This window comes from Melozone crissalis, unplaced genomic scaffold (genome assembly GCF_028551555.1).
Source record: "Melozone crissalis strain CALT ecotype California unplaced genomic scaffold, PUWL_Pcris_2 ptg000063l_1, whole genome shotgun sequence".
NCBI classification, from domain to species: Eukaryota; Metazoa; Chordata; class Aves; order Passeriformes; family Passerellidae; genus Melozone; species Melozone crissalis.
In genome coordinates this window covers 15,187,635-15,200,157 of record NW_026535841.1, presented here as the reverse complement: position 1 = coordinate 15,200,157, position 12,523 = coordinate 15,187,635, and the positions used below count along the sequence as shown (strand labels likewise).

General features: G+C 45.7%; 1 protein-coding gene across 2 annotated transcripts in view; it reads right to left on the bottom strand.

Annotated features, from left to right (window-relative positions):
• Positions 1 to 7,736: 7,736 nt before the first annotated feature.
• Positions 7,737 to 12,523, bottom strand: part of ADGRD1 (adhesion G protein-coupled receptor D1) — a 110,065-nt gene continuing 105,278 nt past the window's right edge. For both annotated transcript variants that reach the window (XM_054288934.1, XM_054288935.1), the window contains 4 exons: positions 12,188 to 12,314; positions 10,941 to 10,982; positions 8,470 to 8,562; positions 7,737 to 7,832 (listed from right to left, as the gene is read on the bottom strand). In XM_054288934.1, the coding sequence (XP_054144909.1) occupies positions 7,737 to 7,832; positions 8,470 to 8,562; positions 10,941 to 10,982; positions 12,188 to 12,314 (358 nt within the window). The remainder of the gene's footprint in view (positions 7,833 to 8,469; positions 8,563 to 10,940; positions 10,983 to 12,187; positions 12,315 to 12,523) is intronic.

The window sequence follows — 12,523 nt, the reverse complement described above, 5'->3', positions numbered from 1 at the left end:
CAGCAAGACAGCAGGACAGCGGGACAGCAGGACACCAGGACAGCAGGACAGCAAGACAGCAGGACAGCAGGACATTGGGACACCAGGACACCAGGACAGCAGGACATTGGGACAGCAGGACATTGGGATAGCAGGACAGCAGGACAGCAGGACAGCAGGACAGCAGGACAGCGGGACAGCAGGACACCAGGACAGCAAGACAGCAGGACAGCAGGACAGCAGGACAGCAGGACAGCAGGACAGCAGGACAGCGGGACAGCAGGACATTGGGATAGCAAGACAGCAGGACAGCAGGACATCGGGGCACCAGGACAGGGAGCAGCTGATCCCAGCAGGGGCAGGAGGAGCTGGCTGGGGCCATTCCCAGCTGCTCTTGTGGAGCTGTGTCAGAGGAGCCCTGGCACAGCCCCCAGGAAGGGCTCTTCGCTGCTCCAGAATGCCAGTGGAATTATTCATCAGAAAATCCATTTTAAGTGCTGCCTCCAGTAGGGGTTTCCATGGAGACTGCTGACCTTGTAGGAACAGAAGCAGCCCCTGTCTGGGAATGGCTGTGCTGGGATGGGAACACAGCAGATCACAGCTGTGCCGGTCTCGGGCAGGCTTTATCCAGATGTGAGGGGTTTGGGATCAGTTGTTTCCCTCTTCAGATAAATCCTTCATTTGCTGCACCCCTGCGGGTTGTGAGACAGCAGAGAAACCTAGGTGGGGAGCAGCGGCAGGAAGCATTGCAGCAAAGGGTGGGCAACAGGGCCTGGCCCATTCCCACAGAACTCTCTGGCCTGGAGTGCTAAAGGGTGAAATAACCTCAATTATGGGAGCAGATTCACCTGCCCGTGCCTGTGCCCATGGCATGGAGCTGGGAGCAGAGAATGGGCTCCCTGGAGGGGCAAATAATAATAATAATTACTTATTCTTAGAAATTCAAAGCAGCTACTTCTACGTTTGTGCCCTTGTTCTGTGTGCAGAGGAGAAATACCTTCTGCGGGAACTGGCATTTTGAGAGCCCCCAAAATCCCCTTGTTCTGTCTGTGAGAGAAATAGCTTCTGCAGGAACTGGCATCCAAGAGCCCCCAAATCCCTCCCATGCCAAGTTCAGAGCATACGAGTAAATGAAGCAGCCAGAGGTGGAGTTCAGCCAGCAGCTGCCATGCCAAGCACCCAGCCAGCCCAGGAGCGAGCTGGAGGCTCTCAGAACAGGAGCCAGACAGGGCATGGCAGGGCAGGGCCAGGAGCGGAGCCTCAGGAGGGCTGGGGGCAGTTCTGGCTGCTGCAGAATTCAGCCAGAGCAGCCCTCAGGTGGCCCCAGCCTGTAATTTAATTGCTGCCAATTCACAGCAGCTCAGGAGCTGCTTCCCAGCGCCCCGAGAGGAGGTTTTGAGAAGAGCTCTTGGCCAAGGATGGATTTGTGTACATGAATGTTTACAAATGAGCTGCCGACCCCCCGGGCTTTAGAGATAGCCACAAATTCTGTTTCTCACAGAGCCTCAGTCCCCCGGCCAGGCACAGCAGCCCTGAGCCCATGTTACAGGAGAAAAGGAAAATGCAGATTGCAGAAAGGGACATTCACAGTATCTGAGGTAAGTTCTGGCAAGGCCAGGTAAGAAAGGCCTGAGGAGTTAAATGAACTGAAAAGGTATTTACGGGAAGGGAAGTAATCAGCTTTACAGAATGTAGAGGGGAGCAAGACCTGTAAACATATTTCATTGCCAGGAACAGAGCCCAGCTGCCTTTCACATCCCAGACAAACACAATTTGAGTTGCAATTGCTTTCATTTTACAAAAGCCACCATCTGTAGGCAGAGAAAGCAGAAGGTCAAAGTGGAGGTACCATAACCTCCTCCCTGTGCCAGTCCCAAAAATTAATCCTGCAAAAGCAGCAACCTGTAGACCATGTAGGAGGCAATTGCCTGCATTTTGTGACATCTGTTCTAGCTTCACCCGAATAGATAATGCCAGATAGTGAAACAGAGAACTTAGGGGAATGACTGCACAAGTGATGAAAAAGAAATTTGTTCTTAAAGGATTGTGGGAGGCACCTAGTGGTGGTGATGCACTTAAAGAATGTTAATTGCCAAATGGATAACTGGAATTTGAGAGTTTGAAATGTGCTTGTTTTTAAAGGCCATGAAAGGTCAGCTCTGAGTTCTTCCTTTCTCCCTGGGAAGGTGCAATGTCTCACAAATTATAGTACACAGAAAGAAAGCAGATTTGAGCTGTTTTGTGCTTCCCAGTGTGCATTTCTTGTGGTGTCATTACCGAGGCTGTTATCTGAAAAAATAGCTCTATTGAATGAAAAGCTCTGATATGGAGAAGCAGATTATCTCTCTCTCCTTGTTAAATTACTGCACTGATGCACAGCCAGAAGGGACTGTGTTTTTCCTGCAGTTAGATGCTCACAGGACCAAACATTTTCCTAATGAGAAGGCATTATTAAGAGGCTGAGGGTACACTGAAAATAAAACTGATTTCAGAAGGTTGGTTGGTTGGAACTGCTGTGGATTCAAAGAGAAATTATTCATGCAAGTGTTATGGTGTTCAGAGGGGTCTAAGGATGAGGGAAGAGATGAGGATCTGATTCCATGTTAGAGAAGGCTTGATTTATTATTTTATGATATATATTACATTAAAACTACACTAAAAGAATACAAGAAAAAGTTCTCAGAAGGCTAGCTAAGCTAAGAATAGAAAAGAGAGAATGAAAACAAAAGGCTAGGCCTTGATTGGCCATTGATTTTAAACATCTAGCATGGGCTAATCAAAAATCCACCTGATGCATTCCACAGCAGCAGATAACCATTGTTTACATTTTGTCTCTGAGGCCTCTCAGCTTCTCAGGAAGAAAAAATCTTAAGGGAAGGATTTTACATGGAAAGATGTCTGCGACATACAAGTCGTGGCACAACTATTTTTGTGTCTTGGCATTTTTGAAGTCGTGGCACGACTATTACCCTTTCTGTCCACTGAAATGCTCCTAAGTACTCCCCTGATTATGGTTTTATTCTGCATTTTCTTACAGAATATTATGAGCATGAACTAAAGCTAGGGTTTAGCAATGGCAGAGCTGCTAATTGTGCTGCAGTTCTGGTGTGGTTTTGTGTGTGGTTTGGTTTGGGGTTTTTTTGTCTTGAACTGTTTTATGCTTTATTTTGTTTGTGAGTAGATATCAGCAAAAGCTCAGCTTGGAGGATGCCTAAAGGGACACACTCAGTGCCCAATCAAGCCTGATTTTATTCAGTAACAACAGAAAATAACAGAGACAGGAGAAAATTTCAGTTTTGCCTTTGGTGCAGGGGAACGAGCAGCCCAAAGCAGCTCTGGGGAGCTCCCCTGGGCCAGCAGAGCTCCCATCAGAGCAGGGGTGGGTGAGGAGCCGAGGCAGAGCCCAGACACCCCCTGGGACTCGGTGATTCTGCCCTGTGCCAGCACCTGGGGAGAATGCTGATGTCAGTGGTGCAGTTAGTGCTGTAATCAGCCTTGACAAGATGAAATATGGCCTCTGAATTCCAAAACATATGGGATTATTGAGAAGGAAAATGGTGTGAACAAGGGCAATTATAGCAATAACTATCCATGACACACTACATGGAGCCAGCCAAGCATAACACAGATATAATGAAAATATTTTTAAAGGCAAACATGATGTAAGCCAGTGCCAAAATGATCTAATTTATTATTCTGTCATGAATGATAAATGTTAATAACCTCTGTGTTTCAGAAAATAGCAAGAAGGCTTTCTTTTATGTATGACTTGCTACATGGTTTTAAAGGAGACAAAGGGAAGAAAGAGGATGAAAAACCTTTCTCATCTAAATTCTAATCTTTAATTTTTCAGCATATAATTGCTCCAGTTATTTTTGCACCCCTCACCACACCTGCACACCTGTGCAGCACAGAGGAGGCAGCTGGCAGCCTGGCAATCACCACAGAACCAGCCCTGGCCTGGGAAGGAGCTGCACCCCGAGAGGGAGCTCGGGAGATGGAGATGTGACGTTTCTGGGCTTGCATTCTCATTTTCAGATAAATGTAAGAGTAATAAAGCTTTCATACAAGAAGTATTATCTCAGAACCCATCCCTTCTGACCTGCTGTGGGCTGAAACAGTCCCAGAGCCAGAACTTCAGGCAGGGCCTGGCCCTGGCCCTGCACTGAATGCCAGAGGCTCTCTCTCTGCTGGGGAGGCTCAGTGCAGCTATTCTCTATAAAGAAATACCAGGTATAAAGTTTAACAGAAATATTGCCTGCACATCAGCAGGTCTCTCACAGGATGTGTAATTGCTCTGATGGATAACTGCAACAATAGCACTGACAGGGAACCTTCATTGTTATGCTGTTGTTTACAGCCCGTGTCAAAAGAATCATTTTAATAAATACAAAGTCCTTTTAGGAAATTAAGATTTCTTCTTTATTTGAGGGAGAAAAAACAACAACACGAAATTATTTTGCTAATTACTGGCAAAGTCATTCTTGCTACATTACCTATTTTTAAAACTCACATTTCATTCAATTAAGATTTCATACTGTTGACAAAATGATGCCGTCCAAAAAAAAATATTGTAATAACTGCTATATACAAGCCCATAAATAAACTGCAAGATTTTCAAGCTTCAAGAGACTGAGGACAGAAAGAGATTGTTTAAAGATTCATTTGAGCATTTCTTATTCAGTACATTTGCTGCATTCAGTACCAAGAAAAACACTTTGAATCAAACAAAAAGAATGGATATCCATGGCAAGGGAACACACTTGTGCTTGGTGGGGATTTTCACCAGTTTATCAAAACCAGGAGAAGCCCCATCCCCGATGCTGTGTGAGAAATTCAGTGCTCCCAACCTCAGGGGCCAAGAACAAGGGAAAACTGCTCCATCCCCAGCCCCTGCAGCCAGGGAGGACCCAGGGGTGACCAGGGGTGACCAGGGCTCCCTCACCACACTGCCCTGTCCCATTCGAGAGTACAAAACCAAACACATTTTCATGTTTGTCTTAATGGGGACACTGGGGAGGGTGACCAGGCCTCCCTCATAACACTGCCTGCCCCATTCCGGAGTATAAAACAAACACCTTTTCATGCCTGTCTTAGTTTTGGTGAACAATTTTAAACCAGAGCACACCTAGATGAAAACCAGATGCAGCCCTTTTGTAGCAGTGTCACTGCTGTGGCTCCTGTTTGGGGATTTTTCCAAATGGACACAGGGCGGCCACAAAATGACCAATACAGCCCAGGTCATAAAAATTGTGCAGAGGGGAATAATCTTAAAAATTAGGCTTAAATTAAACAAAAAAAAAAAGCTTTTATATGTTGTCTGGTTCATTCACAGAACTTTGTGCTATAACACAATGGTTGGAAAATGATCAAGGAGGGTTTCAATCTGCATTTGTGGTCACAGTGTAAAACAACCAAAAGCAAACCAAAGAAACAAACCAAAACCAAAAGAACTCATATGGTCCAATATAAAAATATGCTTAAATACATTGTCTGCACACAAGACAAACTCTGACCACTGTTATCACAGTACTCCTCTATTCCATCTCCTCTGTACATTCCAAGGGTTCTGTCTACAGGGTCTTTTGGGGGAAAAAAATAATTTTCACGCCAAGAAAAGCCCATATATTTGCACAGTTCTAAGACAGAGCAGTGCAGAAAAGGCTAGGAGGAAACCATACAGAAAAGCCAAAATAAAGACACTGCCATCTGCATATTTAGCTTTTACTGAGCCTCTGTTTGGAGTTAGCTGTCAACCACTGGAGTTATTTAGCACTAGGAAACATGAGATTAAAGCCCGTGGATTTAAATGTGTGATGTGCAGTTCTGCTGTATTCCAGCTGCAGAAATCCAGCGCAGACCTGGTGCAACTAAAATAATTTCTGTAGAATGTTCTGAGCTGTAAGCTTGGGTGGACTCTGGGCTTCCAGTCTGGGGATCACACCAACAGGTCTTGGCTGGGAAGGGGAAAAGGCAGGAAAGATTGGGCCAAACTGAAACAGATAATTTTTTAGTGCAGGAAGGAAACAGGGACAAAACTTGGTTTGGATCAAACAGAAATTAAATGCATTGAGTTTTTCTAAACTTTAAATTCCATGTCTTTTGGATTAAACACCTGGCAAAATTCAGCCATAATTGGTGGGTTAAAGATCAATTTACTTTCATTTAACTTTTTGATAAATTTACTATGCAATAGAAAATTTCCACTCTGCACATTAGAGCGTAAATACCTTTTCTCTTGGAAACAAACAGCACATTCACTGGGACCAGGAATGCTCTGAGCTGCTGAATACACAAACATTTAATTAAGGTTAAAAAACCCCAGCATGAAACATCTTAGCAAGAGGCGAGGTTGAAGAGTTGCATATTTTCTGCCTGTTTGGGGGGTTTTTTTGCATATTTTCGGCAGTACTTTGGCAGCCCAGGGGCTCAGGACAGTGAATTCCTGCTGATGTCTGAGGCACAGGGGACAGGAGCTGGGGCTGCAGAGCCACCCTGGGGAATCCCTCTGCAGACCCGGGATGCTGAATAAACCCCAGAGAAGCCCCAGGGGCTGTGCCAGGGGTGAACTCTGGTGCACAGCTGGGGTGGCCCTGCCCCGTGCTCCAAACACCGCTCCACAACCCACAAAACACTGCTCAGAATAAAAATCACAGTGTTCATTTCCTCCTTAAAGGTACTTCATGGCAGTACTAAAGCAGAAGCTGCTAAATGCTGAGCAGAGTCTGAAAGCACAAAAGAGACTGCAGAGCCCTGTTTAAAAGCTGTCTGCAGGAAATAATACACAGAGCTGTTTGCAGGCTGGCTGCCTTCACAGTATATCAGTGTGTTACACCCTCGTGGCAGGAGTTCAGTGCCTCAAAACGACCAGAAAAAGGAGCAAGGTAAGTCACAGTGCCAGCTCTTGGCTCCTAGAGGCCACAGTGAGTTTGGAAAATGCACTCGACGGAGAGCTGTGGATTGCAGCCCCGAGCTGCAGGCAAAGCAGGGCAATAATTGATAATTTGTATGGCAATACAGACACAGAGCAGCAACAGAGGTGCTGGGGGCTGCTCTAGGACCACCACAGCCAGCTCTGCCTCTGACAACATGGCAAGAGGAGGAGCTAAAATGCTAACAGGCCACATCCAGGAGATTTACACCTGCCAGGTGCTGTTCACGTGTTTATCAGCTTTGCTCATCCACACCCACGCTGGGAGTGGGGAGCTGGAACCTGCTTCTCCCTCAAGCCCTGGCCTCCTTGTAGCATTTAGATAAACACCATAATACGTGTTTGGAATCAACTTCACTTTGATAATTCTGCAAGGTAAAAAATGTAAACAGAGAGAGCACAGCAAGTCTGGAATAGTCTCATTACAACATCACAATGGGAAGCATTTCATTTTGGAGCATAAAAACCCATCTTTTCAGAGGTATGGTGCTTTCCCTCAGTTCTGGGAGCTGGAATGATTCAGGGAGCAATAAGCCCTCCTTGCGTACCTAGCGTTTTCATCATTGCTGACAAAACCATCCAGTGTATATTTGTGCTGGTCACTTTTACAGGTATTGCTAATAGCCAAGTGCAAGAACGTGTTACAGTTCTGAAGGCAAGCAACGAGGGCTATTTACTCAACAAAACAACATGGCAATTCCCAATTCATTAGGCAGTGATTTAAACCCCAGTTCTGTGCTGTCACTGGCAGTGAGGAACAGCTGGTGGACACGGTGTGGAGGTCCTGATGTATGGCTCGGTTTTCTCTGAGGAGCTGCTGCTCCTGTCACACTGCTGATAAATCAATGCGGTTTGCTGAATTGCTGCTTTTATCCCAGGTGTTCAGCTTGGTGGGGGTTGTGCCTGGCCTGTTCCCACTCATCTGGAAAATAAAATAGTATAGAAAATCTATTTATTTATTTTGCCAAGCAACTCTTGCCTGGATGAAATAAAAGCTTGAAAGCATCTGTTTACATTACAGTGTTGTCACAGGGTCTGGAGAGCATATGCCATAAAGGATTCTTAAACAGTTATTGCCAGGATCTGGGGTGATTGGCAACGATCACTTCATAATACCTATCACTTCAGATGTCTGGTTCCTTATAAAAACAAATGTCTTCTGTCTCAAGGCAATCTAAGGAGAGCTGGAAAATGACATTCATGTGTTGGTTTAACAGTAAGAAAGCCCTACCAGAGAGCCACCATCATCAGAGCAATACACTGCTAAATGCTGCCAAAATGCACAAGTCCATTGCAGTTGGTGGGAATGGCCTTACTAACCATAGCCAGAGCTCATAAAGCTGCTTGCTTTTATCTGATGGTTTCCCAGAAAGCAGAGTTTTGTCCTTTGCTTTCAAAACAGATATTACAGCTGCAACTTTGTGCTTGCTGGCTCCACCTGTCTGCACCTTGCATTAGGCTGGTACTAAAAACACCCATGGGCCTGCTCTGTTCTTTCCAACAGAATTTAATGGGAAACACTCTCAAGTACAGTAGGGGAAAAAAGGAGCAATACTTACAATGTCTGAATTGAAGGGCTTCACATTGATGTTGCGTGTTGAACTGCTGGTGAGGGACCAGACCTTGGTTTTGTGCTTAAAGGCAGCTCTAACCTTTGGCAAAAACAGTGAAAACAGCTGAAAAAGCTGTGTTTGTTTTCACAGGTGCAGCCTGCAATCATTTCCCCTTTTTCCTCCCTCCACACAAATGTCACCGTGCTATTAAACAACAAACAATCCACCCCTACACTTTTCTTTGTCTTTATGGACTTTTCCCTGGGACAGTTTCACATTTCCTGACTGCACACGGAGCCCCAGGCTCTCCCTGGCTGCACCGACAGGTCCAGGTGCCACCAGCACAGAGAGCAGCTGCCAGCCTGCTGCAGAATTGGTCACTGAAAGGTGCTGGATGGGGGTCCCTGGAGATGGAGCAATATTCTCCACCAAGGGAAAATCAGCTGCAGAAAGGACAGATGGTGAGACAAGGAGGGGAGACTGGTCAGGGACTGAGGCTGGAAGTGACTGGTGTGGAGATCAAGGGCACCTTGGCTCATTCTCCTGTAATTCTTTACAATACCAGCGCATTTCTGTCTGGAAATAAAAGCCCTTTTTCACCCAGCCACTTCTGTACCCAGTCCATGGATGTTTCTTTACAATATCGGGGTTTTACTTCCCAGAAAGAAATTCTCAAGAGTTCCTGCTGTTTAGCTAAAGGAGTATTTTAGACATGCACTGCCTGTGAAGGAGCCAGTAGGACCTGCTCTCCAAAAATAACAGTTCAGCATCAGCTGTGTGGTTTTTGAGGATAAAAATTCTGAAAAGTTTCTGAATTTAATTTCTCATGAGGTTCCAGAAAAAATAACAGCAATTCAAATATTTGTATTTGATCTAAAACATTTGAAACTTGAAGATTTCTAAGCCTGGGGGAGAATAGAATAAAGAAATATTTTTCCTCCCTACCTTTAACCTGCTTGCTTAATTTTACTTGATTTCAATAAAGACCAAGAGATCCACAATCGGACCTGACTCTCCAAACTGATTTTGGCAGAGATCACATCAGTGAATGCTCTGGGCTGGAACAGGTTGGCAAATATTAACAAATAATAATTTCTCTACAGAAGAGCACAGAAGCAGCAGCAGGTTATGGGGCAGAGCTCCTCATGAGCGTCCAGGACAAAACCTGTGCAGAGCCAAAGCTGCCGGGGTCTGCACTGGGCCCTGCCCTGGCAGCTCTGCAAACGGCTCCCACAAAAACCATTTCCTTCAGCAATACTTGTGGCTGGGCATTTTCTGCTATCTGCCACGGGAGGAGACGATGCTGCAAGCCAAATTTACATCAGCCTTGTCTTGGCTTTATCCCAGCTGTTCTAATGAAGCCTTAATGCAAAAAATGCCTCAGTCCCCTGCGAACACCTGAACTTCCTGCCAAGAAAAATACCTGGAATATCTTCTGCCCAGTAGGGCTTCCCATTAAGGACTGCATGGGCAACATCCAGAAGTGTGTTTTGCTGAGAATGATATTTATTTTCCTCGCTGGGGCTGCAGCTGTACCAGAGCCCCCAGCAGGGACTGCCAGGGTGAGTCCAGCTCCCATTCTCCTGGTCCCATTCAATCCTCTCCCCACAGAGCAGTCCTGCTCCCATTGTGCAGCATCCTCTCCCCACAGGGCAATCCTGCTCCCATTCTGGAGCATCCTCTCCCCACAGAGCAATCCTGCTTCATTCTGCAGCATCCTCTCCCCACAGAGCAGTCCTGCTCCCATTGTGCAGCATCCTCTCCCCACAGAGCAGTCCTGCTCCCATTCTGGAGCATCCTCTCCCCACAGAGCAATCCTGCTTCATTCTGCAGCATCCTCTCCCCACAGAGCAGTCCTGCTCCCATTGTGCAGCATCCTCTCCCCACAGAGCAGTCCTGCTCCCATTCTGGAGCATCCTCTCCCCACAGGGCAATCCTGCCTGCTCTGATTCTGGAGCATGCTCTCCCCACAGGGCAATCCTGCTCCCATTCTGGAGCATCCTCTCCCCACAGAGCAGTCCTGCTTCATTCTGCAGCATCCTCTCCCCACAGAGCAGTCCTGCTCCCATTCTGGAGCATCCTCTCCCCACAGGGCAATCCTGCCTGCTCTGATTCTGGAGCATGCTCTCCCCACAGGGCAATCCTGCTCCCATTCTGCAGCATCCTCTCCCCACAGAGCAGTCCTGCCTGCTCAGCCCCACAGCTCCAGAACAGTTTCCTCCTGACTCTTCAGCTGCTCCTCTTATCTTGGTTCTGTGCTTCAAACCTTCCTCTAATTAAATGCCAATTAAAACAAACGTCAAGCACGGGTAAAAATGCTGCAAGTCACGGAGCCAGAAGAGTCATGGACTAATTAAAAGAAAAAGGAAATCAGTGGCATAGCAGGCAATGATAATGCAGAAAGTCTTTTCTTGCTTCACACTTATGTTCTTTGAATTTGGTAACACCAGATTCATTAACACCATTTGGTTACATACCTCTGAGTTCAGAAGACAGTGAAACAGGAACATGAAAAATCCCTGAAAACAGAAAAAAGGGACAAGGGTGAGGTCTGGCTGTGAAAAATCAAATGTTTCATACTGTGTTTCTCTCAGTGTGTACAGAACAGGCATCAGGAGCTGGAGCCCTGTAAATATCTGAGTGCACTAAACCAGAGTGTCCCAAGTGAAACTGGAGAAACCTGCAGCACTGGGTCACTGTGGGGCTTCTCTGGAACTATTCCTGCAAAAGAACACCTCCTAAACTTTGCTGTACTAAAGGAAAAATCTGGCTGAAAATATGCAGAAATTCTTGTTTCATGACAACACGAGAACTTTTTGTTTGTGGTTGCAAAGACCAAGGAGAGGGAAATGCTTTCAGGGAAACACCAGATCAGGATTTTTCAGGTTAGAAAAGCAAGGTATTAGCACCAGGAGAATTTTCACAGCAGAATTTTGCTATCTTTGGGCTTTTAGTCCAATGCTAAGTGAAAAGTCCAATGCAACGTGAAAATCCCCTTCCCTCACAAAGTAATTTTATTTTTCTGGCAGCAGTTTTCAGCACTAAGAGTCCTGTTTCACTGGTTTTGTATCCACAGTGGTGTTTGTTTCCAATTAGAGAAAGGATTTACATGAGATTGTTTTTCCCTCCTCTTTGTACCCACTGCTTGGGAATGCCCTGTAACACGCCTATATACAGGTTATGCCTGTGCTGAAATGTCTGCTCAAAGCCAAGCAGATGTTTACATTCCTCCTCGGACAGAGCTGCTTTTCTGGGTTGCAGTGCCAAGGAGATGAGGGCTGAGCTTCCTGCATGCAGGAGCTCTGTACTGCACAGGGAATAGCTCCACTTTTGATCTTTCCCATAAACTTCTGTTTGCTTTCATTTAGTCTCAGTAATGAAGCCTCAAATTGGCATTGAAAAGTTGGCCTGGTATCTCTACAGAAGAATCCTGCCTGTGGTACACAGTGCTGCAAGAATGAATTTCTTTTCATTTCTGAGGCTCAGTGCTGTCTCATTTATTTAATTATTGCTACTGGAAACTCCAAGGAGTGGGATACAAGTTCTGTTCAAACAAAGACAAGCAATTGCCAGCACTCCGTGCTTAGCACAGACTTAAAAGACAGAGGAAGGAACACAGGAAAAAATGCAATAAACATAAACATGTGAAGACATTACTAATGAGGCATTTAATTGGATCTCAGAAGCACTTCTGTAGCCATAGATTTCCCCACCAGGTACTTACCTGTAGTGAATTAAAAACAGCAAATATGTACTGAAATACTAAAGCGTGGGCATTGACAGCCAAAATGCCAAAGATCCACGAGCTGCCCAGGATGGGTAAGAGAACAGCCACGGCTTTAGCTGTTAGTCTGTGGGAGAAAATGAACACAGGAAATTGTGGTGAGACCATTAAAGCAATGTCAGCCTCCACACCAAGGAGTTTATCAATTACGTTCTGGCAGCAAGGCAGCAGGCAGAACTCCTCTTTACTATAAAATTATTTTGATGGGAAAGATTTTAATTATTTTTTCATCTGTGGAAAAGGGGATAACAGAACATTGGTATCACACAGGATAAA